The sequence below is a fragment of the Prionailurus bengalensis genome, chromosome A3, assembly GCF_016509475.1.
Source record: "Prionailurus bengalensis isolate Pbe53 chromosome A3, Fcat_Pben_1.1_paternal_pri, whole genome shotgun sequence".
Classification (NCBI taxonomy): domain Eukaryota; kingdom Metazoa; phylum Chordata; class Mammalia; order Carnivora; family Felidae; genus Prionailurus; species Prionailurus bengalensis.
This window is the reverse complement of record NC_057354.1, coordinates 26930056-26952928: the sequence shown is the minus strand read 5'-3', so window position 1 is coordinate 26952928 and position 22873 is coordinate 26930056. Positions and strand designations below refer to the sequence as shown.

The 22873-nt window shown below is 57.0% G+C and overlaps 1 protein-coding gene across 1 annotated transcript; it reads left to right on the top strand.

The window, feature by feature from the left end:
* Window positions 1-3606: 3606 nt before the first annotated feature.
* On the top strand, window positions 3607-17085 carry MYLK2 (myosin light chain kinase 2). The gene is made up of 13 exons (XM_043602627.1): window positions 3607-3727; window positions 3824-3923; window positions 4394-4922; window positions 5842-6143; window positions 7701-7806; window positions 8396-8489; window positions 10744-10853; window positions 10938-11079; window positions 13597-13667; window positions 13808-13936; window positions 14730-14882; window positions 15065-15197; window positions 16120-17085. The coding sequence occupies exons 2-13, from the start codon at window positions 3872-3874 to the stop codon at window positions 16198-16200; spliced, it is 1902 nt and encodes a 633-aa protein (XP_043458562.1). The 5' UTR covers window positions 3607-3727; window positions 3824-3871; the 3' UTR covers window positions 16201-17085.
* The last annotated feature ends 5788 nt before the right edge of the window (window positions 17086-22873 follow it).

Below are 22873 nucleotides of genomic sequence, written 5' to 3'. Positions count from 1 at the left end.
AGCTTAACCCTGGGCGAGCTGCAGGCAATCCCGCGGACCCGGAACCAGGCCAGCCTCTCATCCCAGCGGGGGAAGGACTGTGGAGGAGCCTGTGGAGGAGCCGCAGGGACAGCTGAGCCATCTACCTGGGGCGTCCACAACATTATCACGCTGCCAGCACTGTGCCAAGTGCTCTACATATACCGTGTGCTCCCTAAAGCTCCCAGCCACCCTGGGAGAGGCAATGGGGCAGAGGGGTGATGCGCTGAGCCTTGGCTTAGATGGTTCAAACCCAACTCTGTGAGTCTGCCCTGTGACTCAGTTTTCCCGTCACATCTGTGAAATGGGGATAGAAGAACTGACATTTATACAGCACTTAGAATGTCTCCTCCCCGTGTTCTACAGGCTGTATATACCTCCCCCTATGAGGGAGGTGCTCAAACGCGACTGCCTTTGTCCAAGCCTCAGTGGCTGATCTCAGAGCTCCTAACCCTTGCCCTGGAGATGTGTTGTCACAAAGTTGCTTACCCCGGGGCCTCACCCTCTTACCAAGAGTTTAAGAGAGGCCAGTTATTTGGGAAGCATAACAGTAACAAATGTAGCAAATAAAGCCGCTTATGTTGTCCCAGCTCGGATTTTGGTCTCGACAGGAGGTGGTGCTGGATTCAAATTTGAACAGTTTGCAGCTACTCAATGGCTGTGTGACTTTTGGGAAGAGTCCCTTACCTTCTCTCGGCATCAGCTTCTGCATCTTTTTTTTTTTTTTTTTTTTTACGTTTATTTCGAGAGAGCCAGCGTGAGTGGGGGAGGGGCAGAGAGAGGGAGAGGGAGACAGAGAATCCCAAGCAGGTTCTCCGCGCTGTCAGCACAGAGCCCAGCGTGGGGCTCCAAACCACGAACCGTGAGATCGTGACCTGAGCGGAAACCAAGAGTCAGACGCTTAACCTACGGAGTCACGCAGGCGCCCCCCAGCTTTCGCACCTTTAAAATGGCCTGATCCTTGGCCCTGGAGTCCTTTGTGAGGATCCAGTGAGCTGCATAAAGCCCTTGGCAGAGTCAGGCCTGGCACTTAGTGTGCACCGACTCAGTAACTGATCAGTACCGACAACCAGTTAGTAACACGGGAATGTCAGCAAGGGCCATCATACTAGAGAGATCCCACAGACCCTGTCCAGAGCTCTGCTAGTCAGTCACTTACCAAACACTGACTTGGCAAGTACACTTTGTGCTGGGGACACACGTGAGCACCATAAAGCCCCTGCCCTCGGGGGGCTCCCAGAGACTATCAATGGTGGGATCAGCCTGGAGCTGAAGGAGGCCAAAGCAGGAGCGTCCAGCGTTTCAAGCTAAACCAGAACATGCGGTGGGAACGACCGAGTAGGGTGCCAGGGGCTCCCAATAACACACATGGAGAGGAAGCATTTCGGGGGCGCCTGGGTGGCTCAGTCGGTGAAGCGTCCGACTTCAGCTCGGGTCACGATCTCACGGTTCGTGAGTTCGGGCCCCGCGTCGGGCTCTGTGCTGACAGCCCAGAGCCTGGAGCCTGCTTCGGATTCTGTGTCTCCCTCTCTCTCTGCCCCTTTTCCTCTCTCTCTCTCTCTCTCAAAAATAAATAAACATTAAAAAAAAATTAAAAGGAAGCATTTCAACCTTCAGGACGCCATCAGACCACAAAGGGGATACCTGGCAGGGAGAGGAGGGCAAGACACAGGCTGGGGAAGTTTTAGGGAAGAAAGAGGACTTTGGGCTTTAAGGAAGGACATTTCTGGCTCCACTCCTTGCAGAGTGACTTTGGGCAAGTTACTCTTTTGATCCCCGTCTTCTATTCTAGGAAATAGGATGGAAGTGCCCCACAGAGTGATTACGAAGATGAAGTTTTCAGACAACATGGAGACAGCTAACCGCAGGCCCTCAAAAAAAAAAAAAAAAAAAAAAAAAGAGAGAGAGAGAGAGAGAGCTCCTTTCCTGGGTTCAGATCCTAATGCAGCCCCTGACAAGCCATATGGCTTTGGATAAGCGACTTCACTGCTCCGTGCCTCAGTTTCCCCATCTGAAGAGTACCTAGCTCATTGGGTTGTTGTGAATATCACACGAGTGGATCTTTATAAGAGCACTGGGAACAAGGCCGTGGGACACTGTTGAGTACTAGACAGGCGTTCGTGAGGATTTTTGCTTCCCAGAAGAGGCAGACTTTCACCTGGACCTCGAAGGAGGGAAACGGAGGACAGGTGGGCCAGGAAGGGCAAAAGTCACCAAGACTGGAGGAGGAACTCCAACTTCGGTCTTTATTAGTTTCTGCCAACAACCCCAACATTTGCTCGCTTAAAAAAAAAAAAATCACTCATTTTGACTGGTATTCCGTTCACATACTTCACGGTCCAAATAGAAAAAGTGAAAGGGTGTGCAGTGATGTCTCCCTCCTACCTCTGATCCCCCGTTTCTTCCTTACGGCCCCAAAGACATTCTTACCTGAATACAGTGAAAGTTTGTGTGTTATCACAGAGATCACCCTCTTTTGCCCCGATGATAGCATATTCTGCACATGGCTTTAATCGCGCCCCCCACCCCCATTTTGGAGATGGCTTCGTATCATTTCGTTCACAGCATCCTCCATCTTTTTCACCGCTCCGTGATCTCCCCCTTGCTTAGACGTGCTGCTTGCTTCGGTCATTTCCGCCCCCTTCCCTCCAAGGGCAGGGGTGGTTTCCTCCACGTGGGAGAGCACGGGTGGAGGGACAGGATGGTCGCCACAGCGAGGACCTGAACCCAGACGCCCACTCCAGGGCTATTTCCGGGACACTCAGCTCAGCCAGTTCTCAAGGTCCCCCTCAGAGACAGGCTCTGGGCAGGCAGCCCCTGGATGATGGAAGGCTCTTTGGATACCTCTCCTCATCCCATCTCAGCTTGATTACCTCGGGCCTGAGTGGCCCCCAGGTCACCACCGCACTGGAGGACCCTTGCAAAAGGCTCTCCTGCAGCCTCCTCCTTCCAAACAGGCTTCGGGGGAGAACGAATCTGCTTGGTGGGGTGGCCCTGAGCACTGACCGTCTCCCACTGCTGCTTGGGGCAGCCTCTGTCTCTCGGGGAGCCCAAGAAAAACATATCTTCAAAAGAAAAGGCTTTTAGGCCCATGGGCATATTGAACAAATGTCCCCGAGACAATTTCTTACTCAAAGATGCCCCAAGTAGGTCTGGATGCCAGGGGCAGGGATCATGGGCGCAGAGCTGGGCAGGGGGGTCAGGGTGAATAGCCCCAGGCCTGCATGGCTCTAACCAGCTTCTGGGAAACCCCAGGAGACGTGGCACGCAGGTGGGCAGAGCCAGGGCCCGACCTGAGCATAGCCTTGTCCTCCAGCCCCGCCCGAGACCCCCTGGTGTGCCAGGCCCCCTTCCTGATCCTGTCCAAGCCGGTGACACCAGGCAAGGCCTGGGAAAAGGCTGCTCCCTCAGGGCCCCAGATGCCCCCCTCCCTTTTCTCTTCCTGCTTCTCCCAACACTACTCTCCCCCCAGTCGGTCTGTGGGAAGAATGCCGTGTCCTCTGAACGGGGGCCAAGAGTGACAGGTGGTGGCAGTCCGAGCTGCATGGCCCCTGGTGTAAGAGATCCTCTCCTCCGTCCCCGCCTCCCCTGCCCGCGCCCCTGCCTCCGCCTCTGCCCACCCAGCCCAATCCCTTACAACTGCCCCAGGACTGCTTCTGGGCAGCCGCTGCAAGTCAGACGGCCCTCAAGTTGCCCCTCTCTGCTCCAGGTACCTTTCTCCCCTCAGTCAGCTGGCCCTGGCTCCTCTCAGCCAGACAAGAGGAGGAATCTGACAGCCTGACACACCTCACTCTTCTTTCTGCAGCTAGAAAGACTTGAGTTAGACAAGCAGAAGCACACGCCTCCCTACCTCATGGCGACAGCAAACGGAGCAGTCGAGCTGGGAATCCAGAGCCCATCGACAGGTGCCAAGCTGGGGCAGGAGACAGAGGGAGGAGCCTGGGAAGGGGCGTTTGAATCCAGGGCTGGGCCCGTTCCTCAGTGGGAGTTCTGTGCCCCAGGCCTTTTTGTATGGCGTATGAAAGACCCAGAAATTACAACTATCTCTGGGTGATGTTGGGCTGGGTTGAGGGCCCGCATGAAGCCCTCCCTGGAAAGAACGGGAAAATGGGAAGCCCCCATGCATGGCATCTAAACATCCTGGGCAAGCGACGGTGGGGGCATCAAGGCGCATTAGAGGACCAGAAGTCTCCCAAAAGGGCCTCCCAGATCCCAGCAGCCCATTTCTAGAGCCCATCAGATGGCCCCAGAGGCTCAGTGGGACCAGCATTTGCAAATCGCTGCCTAGGTAGGGACCTGGGCCCAGAGCTGGTCTCTGGCCAGCCTGGCTGGGGGTGGTGGGTGGATCCTGACTGGTGTCTCACTTCCTTTGCAGACAAGGCACCTAAAGGTACAGCAGGTGAGGGACCCCCGGCTACGGAGAAAGAGCCTGGTCCACCAGATCCAAAGAAAGGTCCTGGGCCGCCAGATGGGAAGAAAGAACCTGGCCCCTCAAACCCAAAGGAAGAAACCGGTCCCCCGGATGCAAAGAAAAAACCTGGGCCCCCAGACCCAAAGAAAGAACCTGTTCCACCCACCCTGAAGAAAGACGCCAAAGCCGATGCTCTAGAGAAAGGGGACGGGTCCCCGGCCCAACCCTCAACGAGCAGCCAGGGCCCCGAGGGAGAAGGCGACCTGGGTGGGGGCCCCGCGGAAGGCAGCGCTGGGCAGGCAGCAGCCCTGCCCCAGCAGACCGAGACAGCGGAGGCCAGTGTCAAGAAGCCCAAGGCCAAGCAGGAGACCTCAGGCAGCCAGGGCCCCGGAGAGCCCAAGGTACACAAGAAGGCAGCCGAGGGCCAAGCAGGGGCCAGGAGGGGCTCCCCCGCCTTTCTGCACAGCCCGAGCTGTCCTGCCATCATCTCCAGGTGAATGCCCCCTGTCTGGCAGTGGGGACGGGTCTGAGGCTCTGGCCCCAGAGGTCATGCGTAGCTCCTCTGTTTTGGGCTTTGTTGCCACCATGTTCAGCGCTAGATTGGGCGGTTCTGAGACAGTCTAGCATCTGTCCTGGGCATTGGCTCTACTACCTTGTGCCCCTGCAGAAACCAGGACGTGGTGAGCGTTCATAGACACCAGGAATGTCAACACAGAGAGGTCCTCAAAGACCTCTTCTCAAGCATCTGGAGTCCAGAGTTCCCCTTCCTCCATGAACTTGGTTCTAGCCAAGGGCAAGACTGAGATATCGGGGCGGGGGTGGGTGGGTGGGGAAGATAACTTACCTTCTTACTATAATGCGAAAAGATGACTAATAATCGGATTGATAGATCATTACTAATACTTTCATAAGCATGACATAGCACCAGTCTTAGGCAATCTCTGTTAGACTTACCTGAATGCTAACCACATGAATGATATTAGAGATGTATTGTAAACCACAGTAGTAACACCGTATCAGTCAGAATTATATATTAATATCAGTTAATACCTTGATATCATTGATACGTGATCTATTGAATTACCACGGTCTTTGTGAATCAAGAGCCACACACTGTCTCTAATTGTAGCCACATAACAATTAACCAAAACAACAATCCTATTAGTCGATATTAATGATCTGTTAGTGCATTGATAGTCAAGATAGTGACCACAGACATTTATGGTATTATTAATGTCCCTTGACTTCATTCAAAGTGAATTTGGATGCATCACCCCATGCATTTGAGGGAGCGGTGGGGGGTTGTATTGGCTCCAGATTGCAGAAGAGGCTCTGGAAGCATCGAGACCTCCCGGAGGCCAAAGCACAGCTCTGACTGCTAAAGGCATCATCTCTGCATCGTCATGTTCTAGGCCCGAGAAGCTGCCAGCTGAGAAACCCCCAAATGAGGCATCAGAGCTCATCTTTGAAGGGGTGCCTGTGACCCCCGGCCCCGCGGATCCCGGGCCAGCCACGGTGGCAGAAGGAGGGAAGGACATCCCGGCAGGCAGCCAGAAGGAAGCAGGAGAGAAGGCTCCAGGCCAGGATGGCCAGGCTAAGGTGCAAGGGGACACCTCAAGGGGGATCGAGTTCCAGGCTGTTCCCTCGGAGAAATCGGAGGTGGGGCAGGCCCTTGGTCCCACAGCCAAGGAAGAGGACTGCTTCCAGATTTTGGGTAGGCCAGGGGCAGGTTGGGGACTGGGGAGGGAGAGGGGCTCCCCAGATGGCCCCACGTCTCCCAGTTTGGAGCACTGAGTGTCGTATAACTCTAAGAAGTACAAGTTCCTGGTCCCTTCGGATGGAGAAACCGAGGCTTGGGGAAGGGGAAACGTAGCGAGTGCCCCAAATCCACAGCCAGGACAGGATCTGTGCCTGTCCAAACAGCCCCACTCCAGAGCTCACTTCTTGCACTCTCTTCTACTTTGTCTACAATGGGGTTGCGGGGCGGGGGGGGGGGGGGGGGGGAATTAGGCAGGTTTTGGAGCAGCACCAACTCTCTGGACAGTGGAATTTAAAGTCAGTCTGTAGAAGAGCTCAAAGGCCAAGCTTTGGTAGTTCAACTGCATCCTGGAGGGGGTAGGGAGGGTCATGAGAGCCATAGAGGGTTCATGAACTGAGGAGCACAGGTGTATGTGTATGGGAGCAGTGACCAAGGAAGCTGGGCACGTGAGATGGGGCAGGACCGTGGAGTGGCCTTAACTGATGGTCAGACAAGGAGCTGGGGGTTAGTGGTCTATTAAGGAGGAGACATAGAGCATGAGTGGGCTTGGGGATCAGCTGAGTAGGGAAAAGGCTTGGGCAGGGGTGCAGCAGGGGTGGGGGTGGGGTGAGATGGGGTCAGGAGAGCCCAGAGTGTCCTGACACCCCCCTCCTCCAGGCTGAGGTGCCATGGAAGCCCAGTCAGCCCGCCTGGTCAGCGGCACAGTGCCACCCAGACAGGGTGGGAGGGCCTGGCGGCTGGGCAGCGGCCAGGAGCACTGCCTCCTCCCCCAAGCAGCAGCAGAGCCTCTGCCCCGCCCCCTTCAGAAATCACATCCTCAGGGTGACGGGACCTGAACAACCTCCAAGGGCCGTCAAATGTATCACCAGCCCGGCTTCCCTGCTGCCTCTTGCTATTTATAAAGAGGTTTCCATTCCCGATGACTCAGCCTGTGGGCCGCCAGGGCCCGCTGTTCCCCGTCGTCACCGCTAGGTGGCAGCCTCTCCCTACCAAACACCGCCTTCCCTGTCTCCTCCCGCCCTCGCCCTGCCCTTGGGCGGTGCCCAGCTCGGGGCAGCTTGTGGTGTTATTAGAGGGGATGGTAGGCAGGTCCAATCACCTACCCCATCATTCAGACATAGTAACGCTGATCTGGCGCTCCGCCATTATCGTCCCCACCCCACCCCGCCTTTTTTTTTCTTTTCTTTAATGGAAATGCAGATAGCTTGGGATGGAGACTTCCTACTTTATAATGTGGGAGGGCCCAAGAAATCCAATCAGCTGGTCCCATTGTTGTGCCAGGAGAAGCTGAGCCCCCTCTGACAGAGTCCCAAGGCCATTTTGTGTGTTGGTGGCAGAGCTGAAACTGGAAACTGGGCCCCCTAGCCCCTATCCTGGAGCCAGCTGTCCCCCAGGTATCATCACTTGGTGAACTTTGCTGGATGGGGCCCAGGCCAGGCAGGAGGGGGTGGTGCGGGGGTACATCCTCAGCAGCTCCTGCCACCGACTGATGGCTCTGTTCTGCCTCCCCAGATGACTGTCCGCCACCCCCAGCCCCCTTTCCCCACCGCATCGTGGAGCTGAGGCCTGGGAACATCCACAGTCAATTCAGCCTGAACTCCAAGGAGGCGCTGGGCGGGTGAGAGCTGGGACCCGGAGCCCCTGGCCCACAGGCAGGAGCACATCGAGCACCCAGGGCCTCACGTCTTTCATGTACAAGGCCCCCACACACCCCGATTGGACATGATCTCTGTGGACACAATTACTTCTACGTGGTTAATAACCCCCATCGTACGCAAGCTGTCACATGCACTCACGCCCCCGTCTCTCACACAGATACACCATCGGCCATTCAGTGTTGCCCATAGGAGATGAATGGTATTTTCCTGGCTGTTTCAGTTTTAGGCACCACCCTGACCCCCGCAAGGTGCTTCATAAAAAAACCCGCAGGTGACTTGCCCAGGGCCCCAGGACCCATGCTTACCACAAGCCTGTGAGCTGTCACGCCAGGGGCCATCCTCTGGATGAGCCAAACTGTCCTGTGCCCGTGGTTTTTGTGGCTCAGCTACTGTCCCTGCAGTGGAGCTCATAGCTTCCGAACGGAGCCAGGCTGGCTGGGACAAGCGTACCGTCACAGAGGGGGATCCAGACGGGAACGGAACACAAGCCCCCTACCTCAGCCCAGTGTCCCCGGGAACCCCTTCACTCCCAACCTCTTCTCTCTTCAGCGGCAAGTTTGGAGCAGTCTGTACCTGCACGGAGAAAGCCACAGGCCTCAAGCTGGCAGCCAAGGTCATCAAGAAACAGACGCCCAAAGACAAGGTAGTAGGGGCTGGCTGCATGGGAGTGTGAGGGGGTCCTTGGAGTGGGGAGTGGGTACCTCTCACCTCCCTCTACCCGTATGTCTGCACCAGGGGTTTGCTGTGTGGACCTTGATGTAGCTGAAGGGGCCACTCAGATAGACAGATGGACAGGCAAACAACCCTGCCACAGGGCCTGAAGCCCCTACCCGTAAACAAGACGCCTCAGTTAGTGAACTTATCCTTGCGACTTCCCCTTCTAGGCACAGGACATTCAGGCCTTCTGTTTGGTTCAATTCAGCAAACACTCATGAGTGTGGGCTCTGGGCCAGGCCCTGTGCTGGGCCCTGGGGGTCCCCAAGGGAAGTGAATGTGGTTTCTGCCTTCAGGGAATGCCGAGGTAATCAGGCCCTGTCTAGAGCTGTGCCTCCACACCCAGCCCGGCCCGGTTCAGAGGAGGCCGAGGGCAGTGTTTATTTAAGGAATGAGTGAATGAGTGGATGAATGAATGAATGAATGAGTGAATGTGGGCAGAGGCTCACGTGAAGTGAGGGAGGGAGTCAGGTGTGTGAGGAGGTGATGACCGTCTAGCAACCTGTTGTGGTGAGGGCTAGAACTCACGTAAGCTAGGGCGGGGGGTCAGGAAGGGGCTGTGGAGAAGGCTCCTGATTCAGCTGGCGGGTCTCTCTAGAACAAAGGCTTGAAGCAGAAGCTGAATCCGGTGGCGGGGCAGGGGAGAGAGTTTCAACCAGAGGGGAACCGTGAGGGGGAAGGCCTGAAGGCCAGAAATGGCAGAGACCTGCTGGGGACCCTTGGGTTGAGGCAGGGGAGCCAAGAAGTGAGCTGGTGGGCATTCGAGGCAGAGACCCAGCACCTGCAGAGGCCTGGAGCCTGGGAAGAGCATGAGAAGGAGCCCCAGAGGCCTGCAGCCCTGCCCCTCTGTCACGGCTCTAGGCACGCTGGGAAGGCGTGTAGTTTCTCCCTGACTCTGCCTTTCTCCAACTCCCCTACTCGACTGCCGGGTCTCCAGGCCTCTGTCATAGACCCGGCTCGGCCTGGACGCTCAAGACACATGTGCTGTGGACATTAATTGGAGTCAGCTCTTGACTGCTTTCTTCCTGAGTGCTTTTTCTGTGCCATTCGCTGTGCCAGGTGCCAGGGACACGGTGGTGAAGTCCGTGGGTCCCTGTCCTCATGGGCTGACAAGCTAGAGAGGAGGAGCAGACAACTAAAAACAAGCACAAAGCATGGCGTCCGGCACTGAGACGCGCTAGCAGGAAAAGTAAAGCGAGACAGGGTACAGGGAGTGGGGGGCCAAGGGGGCCATAAAGACAGGGTGGCGAGGTCAAGGCCTCTCTGGGGAAGTGACGAGCGCGGTGAGATACGAATGAAGGAGTAGAATCGCAAGGAAAATGGGAAAAATGTGGGCAGTGACGTGACGCTGGGGGGCAAGGGGGCGGGCAGGGGGAGAGGCTTGATTTGTGGCATCTGGCAATTTCCCTGGTGTCAATACTCCTACCATGGCTGATATCAGGCTACCGGTGTGACAGGTGGCTTTCAGCCTCTCTGAAAGTGACAGTTTAGCAGCCTCGACTAGGAAGGCAGTGATGGAGCAGGCGAGGAGGCACTGACTGGGTTTGTAATCCAAGAGGGTTTCCTGATGGCGGGTGTGAGGGAGTAAGAACGCGGGGAAATCTGAGATAGCCTCTAACTTTCTGTCCTGCGCACCTGGGCCAGGGGTCATGCCCTGTTGCTAACAGGCAAGCTGAGGGCAGCTCAGTTGTGGGGAGGGGGCCACATCGAGGGTTTCATTTGGACCTGAGAGACTCCGCATGTCACTTGGACATCCAAGGGGAATGGCAGTTAGGCATTTGCAGCTGTTGGTGCCTGGAGTTCAAGGGTGCAGTCAGAGGTGGAAGTACGTATTTGGGGATCAATTACATTTGGATAGAACGGCAGGTACTGGGGCTTGAGGAGGATGCCCGGGGAGAGTGGTGAGCGTAGGACTGGCCCTCGGGCACCCCCGTGTTCAGGCGGGAGGAGAAGGGGAAGATCTGGCAAAGGAATGGTGTCCCAGCAGGAATGACCAGGGTTAAGGACACAGTCTCGGGAGTGGGGAGAGATAGGAGGCAGGGAGGCCAGCAGGGAGGAGGCCGGGCAGTGGTCCGGACCTGACTGGTCCAGCCTGACAGGTCCAGCCAAGGGCAGAGGGGTGGAGGGTGGAGGACAGGGAGTGGTGACACTCAGGTGGGGCCCCTGGCTTCCCTGGTCCCCAGGAAATGGTGATGCTTGAGATCGAGGTTATGAACCAGCTGAATCACCGCAACCTGATCCAGCTCTACGCGGCCATTGAGACCTCGCACGAGATCGTCCTGTTCATGGAGTAGTGAGTGCTGGCAGTGGGGCAGGGGACCGGGTGGGGGTGCCAGCCGGCCCGGAAGCAAGCTTGTAGAGGGGTCTGTGCACACAGCATCGAGGGCGGCGAGCTCTTCGAGAGGATTGTGGATGAGGACTATCAGCTGACTGAGGTGGACACCATGGTGTTTGTCAGGCAGATCTGTGATGGAATCCTCTTCATGCACAAGATGCGGGTTCTGCACCTGGACCTCAAGGTACTGGAGCTGGGGCCTCCTGGGAGGGGTCAGGAGCAGCATCCGACCACCTGAAACCTGGTGGCAACCAGCTATCCCTCCGCCCCTCCCGTGGGTCCTTCTCTTCCTCCCTCCATCCTTGTATCTATACATCCCGAAGGGTTTATTGAGTCTTCACTAAGTACCAGGAGCCAGGGCTACAAGACAGAGTGAAGAGACTTGGTCCTAGCTCTCAGGGCGTCTAGTCTAGTGCTAAGTACACATCTCTTACAGTCCTGGGAGCCCCAAGCGCACGGTCTCACGCAATGAACTTGCTAAGTGTTGCTAATGCGTCCGCCTCAGTGCTGGCCCCTTGTAGGCGCCGCGAGTGTTTATTGATTCATCCCACAAGTATTTGTGGAGGGCCTACTCTCTGCCAGGCAGTGTTCTAGGTGGTGGAGATCAGGAGTGAACAAAGCAGATAAAAACGCCTGCCCTCCGGGAACTTATGTTCCAGAAGGGGAGTCAGAAAAACAAATCAATTACATATAGCATCAGCACAGCAACACGCACGTGATAGGCACTAACAAAAACGTTCAGTGAGAGGATATTCACATCCCTCGTCTGACCCTGCTCAGTAACTTGCAGGTAGGGGGGTCAGGGACAGAGCGAATCGGGTTTATGCATCACTCCAGCTGTGGTCAACTGGAGCTCGGCGATGCCGGCCGTGGTGCAGAGTAAGCAGGGGCAGCGTTAGTGCTGGGTGTCACGTTTGCAGGATAATCGGCAGGGCTGGTGGAGAATACGGAGCATGACCACTGCGGTGGGTTAGCACCCGCTGGCCTCGTGGATAGTCCTTTCGCTCATTCACTCGACAAATATGTATCGAGTACCTGTGCCGTGCTAGGCTGCTTCTGTGCTGCTGTGCACGGTGCTGGGCACGGGCGTTACCATAGGGATGGCGAAGGACACGCCCCTTTCCCCCCGGGAGCCTACAGGTTAGTGGGGGAAACGGACCTTCCTCAAATAGATCATCTGAAACCGGAAAAGCGTTGTGAAAAGTACATGAGAGTAACGGGGAGACGTACGAGGTGAACTTGGAGGAGCATGCAAAGGCCAGAGCAGGCCCGGGGCTGGCCAGCACCTGTACCGCGGGCTCACTTGGGGTCAGAGCTGTTTGGGGAGTATGCGCCTTCCGACAGCCTGCGGGGCGGTGTGCTGTGAGCATCCGCCCTGACAAGTGAAGCCAGGAGAGTAAGGAGATGGGTTCCAACAAGCCAACGTGGCGGCAGGGAATCTGAAGGGTGGTTGTAATGACCAAGGGCCCAGAGGGTGGCGGCTGGGACCAGTGGCAGGGATGGAAGGTGGCCAGATGGTGGCTACATTCTGAAGCTAGAGCCAGTCTGATTTGCTGAGGGTTTGGATGTGGGAGGGGGCAGAGGGCAGGGAGAGGAAAGAGCAGGGTGACTCCTGAGTTTCTGGCCAGCACTGGTGCCTGCACGTGGCATTGGAGGCCTCCCGTTCCCCCCCGTGAAAGCCACTGCCTCTGGGGTAGAGCAGGGTCCCCAGTTAAAATGAAGTGCCCTGGGAAGAAGCTCATTCTGAAGCCTCTCTATCCTGAAATGTGTTTTTTCAGGAGAGCAGTAAGTTTCTCCTCGAAGAGGGGTTTCGTGGTCAAGTAAGCTGGGTGACCCATGGCCCGACGGCCCTTCCCAGGGCTCCTCGGGAACTCTCAGACCAGGAGGAGGTCTGAGTCTGTGTCACTTCCCCCAAAAGATCGCACCCTGGGAGCTTTCTTTTCTTTCTCTGTTTTGTTCGAACACCAGGTGAGCGGGTGTCATTAGTGTCCTGCTCTGAGCAGATGCCTCGGTTCAGAAAGCGCCTTCAGAAAGCATGCTGTCAGGGTGCTCTAGTCAAACGCCACAGAGCCCAGATGTGTAACAGGGGCCAGGCCAGGGCTGTGAAGGTCCCCGGGGAACCAGGGGACTGACTAGCACCCATCGGGGATCACTGACAACTCACCCTGAGCGGTGTGTGGCCATGAGGCGAGGGCTTCTGTTGTTTCGGGAGGTGCAGAAGATCTGGAAAGCAGGGTTTTTGTGTGAAGTCTCCTGCCTTTGAACCATTGTTAACTACCAAAAATGTTTCTGCCTTGCAATCTCAGATTAGCCCCGTGTCCTCGGGTTACAGGAGGAGAAAATGGAGGCCCAGAGCAGGGAGGGACCGGTCTCACAGGAACTTCACTCACACACTCGCCTGTGCCGGGGCCACAGGATTCCCAGGAGCCTTGGCTGAGCACCTACCCGGTGCCTTAGTTAGACATTGGTGGGGGGAACAGGGAGGCAGGGAGGGGACAGTCCCTGCCCTGGGAAAGTCCCTCTCTGGGCTGCGGGATCCTCATCTGTGCCTGGAACAGGCAGGCCCGGGGGGTCACTGATCGGCCGCCCACACTGGCAGCCTGGGGCTCTGCTCCAGAGAGCCCGAGACATGGGTGGACCTGGGTGGGGACGAAGGGTGAGCCAGGTCAGAGGTCAATCCGGGCCACCCCCTTCTCCTCAGCCAGAGAACATCCTGTGTGTCAACACCACGGGCCATTTGGTGAAGATCATTGACTTTGGCCTGGCACGGAGGTACCACCTCAGTGGGGGCGCGGGGGGGAGAGGGGAAGGGCAGGGCAAGCCTCTGAGGTGGGTAGGGGGCAGGGGAGGAGCGGAGGGTGCCGGCACGCGGGCCGGGGTCTGCACTCTGAGCTCTTGCTCTCGCCCCCAAGGTATAATCCCAACGAGAAGCTGAAGGTGAATTTTGGGACCCCAGAGTTTCTGTCACCTGAGGTGGTGAATTATGACCAAATCTCCGATAAGACAGACATGTGGAGTATGGGGGTCATCACCTACATGCTGTGAGTCCTGAGAGAATGTGGTGTCTGTGGGACTGGGCATGTGGGTGGGCAGCTGGGGCCAAACTTGGCCCTGGGGTCCTGGTGGGGTAGGTCCCATCTCTCCACTCCCTCAGGAAGGGGGTTGCTGGGGTTGGGAGTGCTAGGGAGAACCAAGAGAAGGGAACTTTGTACCCATTTTATAGATGGAGAAATGAAGGCCCCTAAAGGCATAGTGTCCTAGCCTAAGGCTCTGGACAGCACACCTTTATGACTCAGGGTGGGGGCAGAGGGGCAGCAGACATCTTTTATGCACTCATCATTCCTCTTCTCCATTGTAACCTGGGAAGCTGGGATGATTGTGCCCATTTTACAGATGAGAAGAGTGAGGCTCAGAGAGGGGAAGTGACTTGCCCAAGGTCACCCAGCCAGTCAAACCCAGGTCTGTCCCACTCAAGAAGCTGGGGGTCGGGGCACCTGGGTGGCTCAGTCGGTTGAGTGCCCGACTTTGGCTCGGGTCATGATCTCACAGTTCGTGAGTTCGAGCCCCGCGTCGGGCTCTGTGCTGCCAGCTCAGAGCCTGGAGCCTGCTTTGGATTCTGTGTCTCCCTCTCTCTCTGCTCCTCCCCTGCTCACATGCTATTTCTCTCTCAAAAATAAATAAAGATTAAAAAAAAAATTTTTTTTTTAAAGAAGCTGGGAGTCTTTTCAGCTCATGGTGCTGCCTTCTAGGATCTGCCTCCATCCCCTGAGCCCCCAAAGGTGACTCAGGGTCCCCAATTTCATCTCCCTGCTCCCTGACATCCCCTCTCTCCAGGCTGAGTGGCCTCTCCCCCTTCCTGGGAGACGATGACACAGAGACCCTAAACAACGTTCTTTCTGCCAACTGGTACTTTGACGAGGAGACCTTTGAGGCCGTGTCTGATGAGGCCAAAGACTTTGTCTCCAACCTCATTGTCAAGGACCAGAGGTGAGGCTCACCCCAGGACACAAACCCCGTGTGTGCAAGCCCAGTGCGTGCGTGCCTGCATGTGTGTGTGTGTGTGTGTGTGTGTGCGTGCACTGCAGGGCAGGAAGAGGGCCGGGCAGCGGCTGGGCTCTGGTGTTTCGCAGGCATTCCGCCCATCCTCACCGCACTGCCCCCTCCCATAGAGCCCGGATGAGCGCTGCCCAGTGCCTCGCCCACCCCTGGCTCAACAACCTGGCAGAGAAAGCCAAGCGCTGTAACCGCCGCCTCAAGTCCCAGATCTTGCTTAAGAAATACCTCATGAAGAGGCGCTGGAAGGTACCACTGGACACGGTGGGGAGGAGGGAGGGGCTGCAGGCGGGAAGAGCTCCTGGCACCAGATCCCAGGCCCCACCAGCCCTGCCTTGGCAGTTTCTATCGACCAGGCCTAGCCCTGTCTGGAAAACAGGGTTGGCTTTTCTCTCTCTGTCCCGGGCTGGTTCCTCTCCTGGAGTAGTGACCCTCCACCCACCCCCTAGAAGCGTCTATCACTTCTAGGCATGGGGAACACACCAGTGGACAAAAGAGACAAGGATTTTAATTTTTATGGACTTACTTTGGGTAGGCGGGGGGGGGGGTGGGTATTAAATGAGGTTAAGGAAGGGCTCTAGAGAAGAATGAGGATGCTCAGGAGTGCCAGGGGAGAGGTTGCATTTCCTAATAGGGTGGTCAGGAAAGGCCCACTGTGAGAGAGCATGTGAACAAAACACCTGAAAGCAGTGAGGAGTAAGCCATGCTGGTACTGGGGAGAAGAATGTTCCAGGAAGAGGGAATAGCCGGTGCAAAGGCCCTGAGGCAGAAGCGTGGTTGGCAAGTGTGAGGAACAGGTGGGGTGGGCAGTAAGGCTGGAGGGGAGTAGGCAAGGGGTTAGGGAGATGAAATCAGAGATGGATGGGAGGCAGGGGGTGGAGGGACTTGTTGGCCATAGCAAAGGGCTTATGTTTTACTTGGAGCAAAATAGGAGCCACTGAAGCATCTAGAACAGAGAGGTACTCAGGTTTGGCTGCCATACCTGTTGAATAAAGGACGGCGTCCTGGAAGATACGGTATCACGGCACCTCCTGTGGCCACTCTGGGTACTGCACCCTCCCTCCACCTGGCCTTTGGGGAATGAAGGAGACCTACTTAGGGGACGCTCTGCTGGACCACAGCTTCTCCTTTGCCCCGAGGCTGACTGGGACATTTCTCCCTCATCCCTCAGAAAAACTTCATTGCCGTCAGTGCTGCAAACCGCTTCAAGAAGATCAGCAGCTCGGGGGCACTCATGGCTCTGGGGGTCTGAGCCCCGGGAGCGCCTGAGGCCTGGACGCAGCTGCACAGTGGCCGGGGCTGAGGCCACACAGCCCAGAAGGCCAGAGAAGACGGGCCAGATCCCCAGGGTGGGCTGGCTAGGACAAGGCTGCGCCAGGCCGGGAGGCTCGGGGCTCCCCACGACCCCGCGCAGCGACTGCTTCCCCGACGTGAGCCGCCTCAGATGTGGCCTGAATCGATCCTGCTAACGCCTCCCCAGACAGGGCCCTCCCCGGCCCGTCTGTCACAGCCCAGATGCCACAGGCCCTGTTGTCCCCTCCCTGGCTCCCCCTCTTGGAATTGCTACGCCGGTGACCCCTGCTTGGCCTCACCTGGGGCATCCCTGGCCGGGGCTTGCTCCTAGCTGGAACGGGAAGGCTGGGGGTCCCAGCACGTGGGGCTTCTGCGGTTGTGGATGGGAGGCCCTTGGTGGGGCAGGAAGGCAGCGAGGCCAATTCCTGAGGCCCAGCTGCCAGGGGAACAGAGCAGGCTTTGTGAAAGAGGACCTCCATGCCCCCGCCCGCCTCCCCGCTCCCAACAGATAAGGCCTAGTACACACCATCTGGCCCGGCCCGGCCCGGCCCCCGCCCACCTTCCTTACGACCACCAACACACAGGAACTCCGTGTGAGAGAAGGGCGCCCAGCCCAGGCCTGGCGGAGGGGGAGGGGAGAGGCCTGGGGGACAGGGAGACCACCCCCAAGCGTGCCTGAGGGCCAGGCTGGCCCAACCCAGCCACTCTGGACCCTCATCCCAAGGGTCATCCACGGCTTCAGATGATGGGGTCAGCAGGCCCAGGAGGAGGGGGAAAGCCATTGGGCAGTCCCCAACCTGCTCTCAGCTTGTGCCTTGTAAATAAATGTACAGGTTGGATGTGGCTCCCTTCCCTGCGTGTGTGTGTCTGTGTGCCCGCACTCGGGTGAGGTCAGAGAGGACTATTGTCCATTGAACGCTGCCACGTGCCGGGCGCTCTAGTGGCACTTGAGTGCATGGCCGGGTGGTCACCGGTGCAGCCCCGGGAGCCACACTGCCCAGCCCGCGATCGGGGCCAGTGGCTTCCCTACTTTGTGCCTCGGTTTGCTCATCTGTCACAGCACCATTATTGGATGCTTACTGTGTGCCAGGCTCCAGTCAAGTGCTTGTGTGGATGTCAACTCATTTCTCTCTCACTGTAAGCTTATGAGGTAGATATTCTTATTATTTCTTTAAAAAAATTTTTTTAATGTTTATTTTTGACAGAGAGAGAGAGAGACAGAGCATGAGTGGGGGAGGGGCAGAGAGCGAGGGAGACACAGAATGCGAAGCAGGCTCCAGGCTCTGAGATGTTAGCCCCGAGCCCAACGTGGGGCTCGAACTCACAGACCGCGAGATCACGACCCGAGCCGAAGTGGGGCTCTCAACCGACTGAGCCACCCAGGGGCCCCAATATTCTTATTATTTCTATTTTACAGAGGAGAAAACTGAGGCTTAGAGAGGGGAAGGAACTTGAAGGCTATTCAACAGGTCAGAAGCTGGAGCATGAAATGAACTCTTCTGTCCCCCAGAGCAAGGCTCTGCCCATGCGCACACCCTGCTTCTCGCCAGAACAAGGTGTGAGCAGAAAACAGAGGCTCCGGGTGGCATCAGAAGTTCGGGCAGGACTGTGGTGACTTCGCTGGAGCTGCACGGACGGGGGTCTCCCCAGAGGCCTGCGGGGGGGGGGGGGGGGGGGATGAGGGGGAGGAGAGAGCTGTTCTCTACTCTTCCCCATGGGCCAATGGGCCACAGCCTGCTCCTCCCCAGGCCTGCATACAATGCAGGGGAGGGGGCTCCATCTGCTGGAGAGGGCAGCCCAGGGGGCAAGAGAGCTTAACACTAATAGGGCATAGCCTTTCCGACTGTGAGGACAGCTGAGTCAGAGGTGGGACTGGCCTACGTGGGACAGTGGGTCTGCCTGCTTGGGGTGAACTGGTTCCAGCAGGAATGGTAGGGACAGCAGTTCGCACGCATTGAGCCCTGCTGGGTACCAGCCCTGGTCCAGCTCTAGGTGTTCATGATCGCACTGATTACTCATGGTGAGCCCGCATGGCAGGCACTGTGTTGTGTCCATTTCTCAGATGGGGAAACCAAGCCTCAGGGAGGTTAAGCCACTTTCTCAGGGTCACACAGCTCGTCGATGGCAGAGCCAGGGTTTGTACCCGGACCATGGGGCCCAGAGCCCCTGCTCTTAACCGTTACACTGCCTACCTTTTGAGAAATCTTGGACTTGCCCACCTACCGAGACCTTGACAGTTCACCCCTACCTCCCCTGCCTCCGTGAATATTGGCCTGGAGGGCAAGGCCAGGGTTTTCACCCCCTACCCTGGCCCTGTACCAGCAGGTGAGTGCAGCTTCCCACGGCAGCAGGTGCCACACGGGCGGGGTGTGGCAGACTTTGGGGACTAAGCCTGGGGGTCTTGCACTCAGGGTTTGAGAAGCCTGGGGAGCCTGGCTTGAGCTCTTGATGGGACTCGTGCTTATGGGCAAGGCCCCCAGGGCTGTAGATCCCTGCCGGCCTGCCTGCCTGCCTGCTCACCACCTGCCAGCTGGGCCAGGCCTGTGGTTTCCTCTGAGTTCTCTCAGTCGCTGGCCCCCACCCAGGCTGAGCCTCGGCCACACAGCGTGATGATGAGGGATGAGTCACAGCCGTGGGGCGGGGGGTGAGGAAATGAGGTCCGGCCACAGCAGAGATCCAGGGCCTGGATCCAGCTGGGGAAACCGAGGCCAAAACAAGGAAGGCCCCTTAGCAGAGAACCCAGGCCCCTGGACTCTGGGTGCAAGTCTCAGTTTCCTCTTCTACGGTATGCAAACGACAGCCTCAGCTCTGCTCCCCACTGCTACTCCTAGGGGCATTGTGACAGTCGCAAGATGGGATAGGGTGCCCATTTACCATATTTCACAGATGAGGAAACAGGTTCAGAGAGGGCAGGTGACTTGCCCAAGACCACACAGTAAATGAACATGTCCTAGGAAGGAAGCCCACCCAGAACTGTGGAACAGGGCTGATCACTGCTTCTGTCCCTATCACCTCCTAGGAACGCATCTTGGAAAGCTCTTTCTGATTTATCAGGGGTCCTCCTTTGTGCCTCCCCTGGTCTCTGGAGGTAAAGGATATAGACTCAACAATATGGATGGGGAAATGAGGGTTCAGAGAGATTTTGTCCCCTCCAAGGGCCACAGGGCACACTCAGAAAAAAAGCTACGGTGGCAGCCTTCAGTGTGGGGCTGAGTTTCTGCCTCTGGGCAGGCCTGGGCCCCAGCCCCATTACCACCACTAGAACCCCCATCCCCAGCAGCCTCGCAGGAAAAAGCTTCTCACCCTAGGGGCCATCCTGGTGGAGAGAGTGAATCCATGGCTCTTTGGGGCCTGCCAGCTGGAGCCAGGGCCAGGGCCAAGGCTCTGGTCTGTGATTCTTCAAGTCCCGGGTGCCAGCTGTGAGTATCCCCTAGCTGGTTGTGCCCTACCGTAGTGCCTGGTTGTGGGTCGGTTTCTCAGGCACGGGGCCCGTTACAATGCTGACGCTGTGATCTTCCCTGCAAGGTGCTTCCTGGGGCCACAGGGCCATGAGCTTCCCCTCCCTGCTCGGGGTCCTGGGCACCCCCTTGTGGGCTAAGAAGGGTTAACACCCTCAATGGAACAGCTCCTCCTGGCTGATTCCAGCCCAGAAAGCGTTCCTCCAAGACTATTTCCTGCCTCTGGGCCTTGGCCAGGCCCACAGTGACCACCCCCATGGGTCTGAGGCCGCATCTGGTTTGGATTACACCAGGCCTGGTGACGCTGCCTCTTCCTGTCTGCGTCCAGTGGCCTTGAATTCCACTGGCCACCTTGGACCCAACGGGGCAGTGGTGGGAAAAGATTCAGCCAGTGACAGGGTTGCCCGAGGGTGTGAAGCGGCCAGCGTTGGCCTGAAGGAGGTGCCTACCTGCGCCGAGCTCCCATTCGTGCAGCTGCCCACACACCTGTTCCTTTCGGCACGTTAACGCTGCGATGTACTGAGCGCCAGGCACAGTACTGAGTGATTTCCATTTATGAACTCATTTCATCCTCACCCTGTGAGTGGGTATTTTCCTTAGGTATTTCATTCAGATGAGGCAGCTGAGGTTCAGGGAGTTTGTGGACAGGTCTCTGGGTTCCCAGCCAGTAAACAGTGGGGTCACGATGCAAAGCAGACAGTCCTACATCTGACACATCCAATCATGTCACAGCTGTTTGTTGAGTCCCTTCTCTGGGCCTGGCCCCAAGCTAGAACCCAGAGGTGAACTGTGGGCACGGTCCCCACCCTCAGGGGACCCACCCTCAGCTCACAATGTCTGGAACCCTACCAGGATGGTAGGTTGGGGGTCAGGGCGAAGCTGGAGGGCCTCAGAAGAAGACACTAACCCCCATTCTCTTCTTTTCAATGGCGGCAAGTGACATCCAAGCTGAGGGCAAATAAGGGGCAGGCCTTTTCCAGATGGCATGAGGTGGGTGTTCCAGGCAGAGGAGATCACATGTCCAAAGACCTGTAGCTAAGGGCAAGCTTGTCTTGGAGCATTCCAGTATGGCAATAGGGAGACATGGAGGGGTTTTGAGCAAAGGAGGCACAGGGCCAGATCTGTGGTTTACAAGGATCTCTGAAGCCAGGGAGGTTGGTGAGTGAGAGAGGGAGACTGGAGGCAGGGAGGCCAGAAGGAGGCTGGGCCAGGTCGGCCTGAGAGGTTAAAGAGAACTGTCGGGGACCGGAGGCAGACACAGGTCTCATGAGCCTCTAGGGAGATAGGCTGATGGCAGGGAGACTGCACTCGGGTCACACAGAATGGGGTTCAAATCTACTTATTTGCCCTCTCTGAGCCTCAGTTGCCTGTCTGTAAAATGGGGTAATAATAGCACCTGCCCCCCAGAGACAGTGCATTACATGGGGTGTGTGGATAGAGCAGGTGGCATAGGCTGCTGAGCTTACTTGTTCCACAACTATTTCTTCAGCCCCTACAGTGTTCCAGACAGTGTTCTAGGTCTGGAACAGCCAGGAGACACAAATCTCTGGCCTTGGGGAACTTTATTCTAGGTGGGAGAATTCTGACCGGCAGTAGTGAATTTGGAATGCGTTGATGGGGTGGGTGGGGGCAGTGTCTGGGAAGGCTTCTCTGAGGACGTTTGAACACAGATCGAAGGGTATTCAGGGCATATTAGTGGAGACTGTTCCCAGCAGAAGGAAGAGCAGGTACAAAGGCTGTTTGGAGTGAGAACAGGGCTGGCAGGGGCAGAGCCAGACGGCACGGGCCCATGGGACATGGGCTTTTGCTCTGAATGGGTCAGGGAGCCCCTGGGGGCTCCTCTGAGATTTAATCCAGGGCGAATGGATGAATGGGCGGGTGGCCATGACTCCATTTCTCCACTCAGCAAACCTTTATTGAGGGCCTGCTGTGTGCTAGTCACCGGACTAGGGAAGTAGGTAAGATGAATAAGGCAGACCCAACCCCTCCTCCCTGAAGCTTACATTCTAAAGCAGAGACACAATAAAAAGTGAATACGCATAGAAATGCATAAATCCACGTTGCAACAGGTGCCTGGTGGAGGACACAAATAGGATGCAGAGATGGAGAATAATCTAGGGGAGTCTAATCAGGGGGGTGAGGGGAGGCTTCTCTGAGAAGGTGATATTTAACTTGGCCTCTGGATGTTGAGAGGTCAGCCCGTGGGGAGTGAGTGTGCCAGGTGGAGGGGACGGCCAGCGTAAGGGCCTAGAAGTGGAAACGACACTCACCAGTGAGTTGGCTGTCTTCAGGAGCAGGAGGCAGGAGGGTCAGCCTCTCATTTGTATCCAAAACAGATCAGGGCTCCCTGAGGGCTGTGGTCAGGAGGAGGCAGCCCTTGGCTTTCCAGGGGCCACCACGCAGGATTCTGGCTGTGTGACTAAATGGCCTGTTTTTAGCCTGGAACCACTTCCTTTGGCCCCACCAGCTGCCTCCCTGTCACCACCCAGTTAACCAGTGGGGAGGGAGTAGGGATTAGGCACCTCCGGATGTCGGGGGACAGAAGTTTGCCCTCCCCCCCCCCCCCCCCCCGGCAAAGGAAGGGGCAGACAGACCGGGCTGAGGCCGCCAGGCCCTTCAGTGGGGCTGTCTTAACTTCTGATGTCATTCTTGTTGGCTGAATTGTAATCATGGTATATGTAAGATGAGGCTTTGCACATACCAGTCCTGGGGGCTGAAATCATTACCCCCAGGTTACGAATGAACAAAGTGGTTCTCAGAGAGGCAAGTCCACTTGCTCAAAGTTGCACAGCAAGGAAGTGACAGAGCTGGGATGTGAACCCAGCCAGTTGGGCTCCAGAGCTCCTGCTTTTAGCCTCTGGCAGCCTGGCCTTCGGGAGTGATGGGAGCCCGTGTTGGGACAGCCTGTTTTGGCTGAAGACTGGATCGCAAGGTTCCGTATACTCGCTGCAGGCAGACATGACAGGCTGGCCGGCCCAGCCTCCCCCTTTGTCCTCATCAATGTGGCAGCCTCAGAGTGGCCCGCCCTCATCAGGACAGGGTCTCCGGGCCCCTGGCTCAGGCACTGTCTGGGGTGTGGGGAGCGTTGAGCTCTGGACAGTGGAAAGCCATAAACCGGGGAAGGAAGCGGGTGGGCGAAAGAGCGGCGGGGAGATAAAATGTGGAGGGTGGAGG

Excerpts from the sequence above, each read along its gene's own strand:
- MYLK2 (XM_043602627.1), top strand. The coding sequence starts at position 3,872 with ATGGCGACAGCAAACGGAGCAGTCGAGCTGGGAATCCAGAGCCCATCG. Across the intron at positions 6,144-7,700 it reads GGACTGCTTCCAGATTTTGG|ATGACTGTCCGCCACCCCCA; the intron begins GTAGGCCAGGGG and ends CTGCCTCCCCAG. Across the intron at positions 15,198-16,119 it reads TCATGAAGAGGCGCTGGAAG|AAAAACTTCATTGCCGTCAG; the intron begins GTACCACTGGAC and ends CTCATCCCTCAG.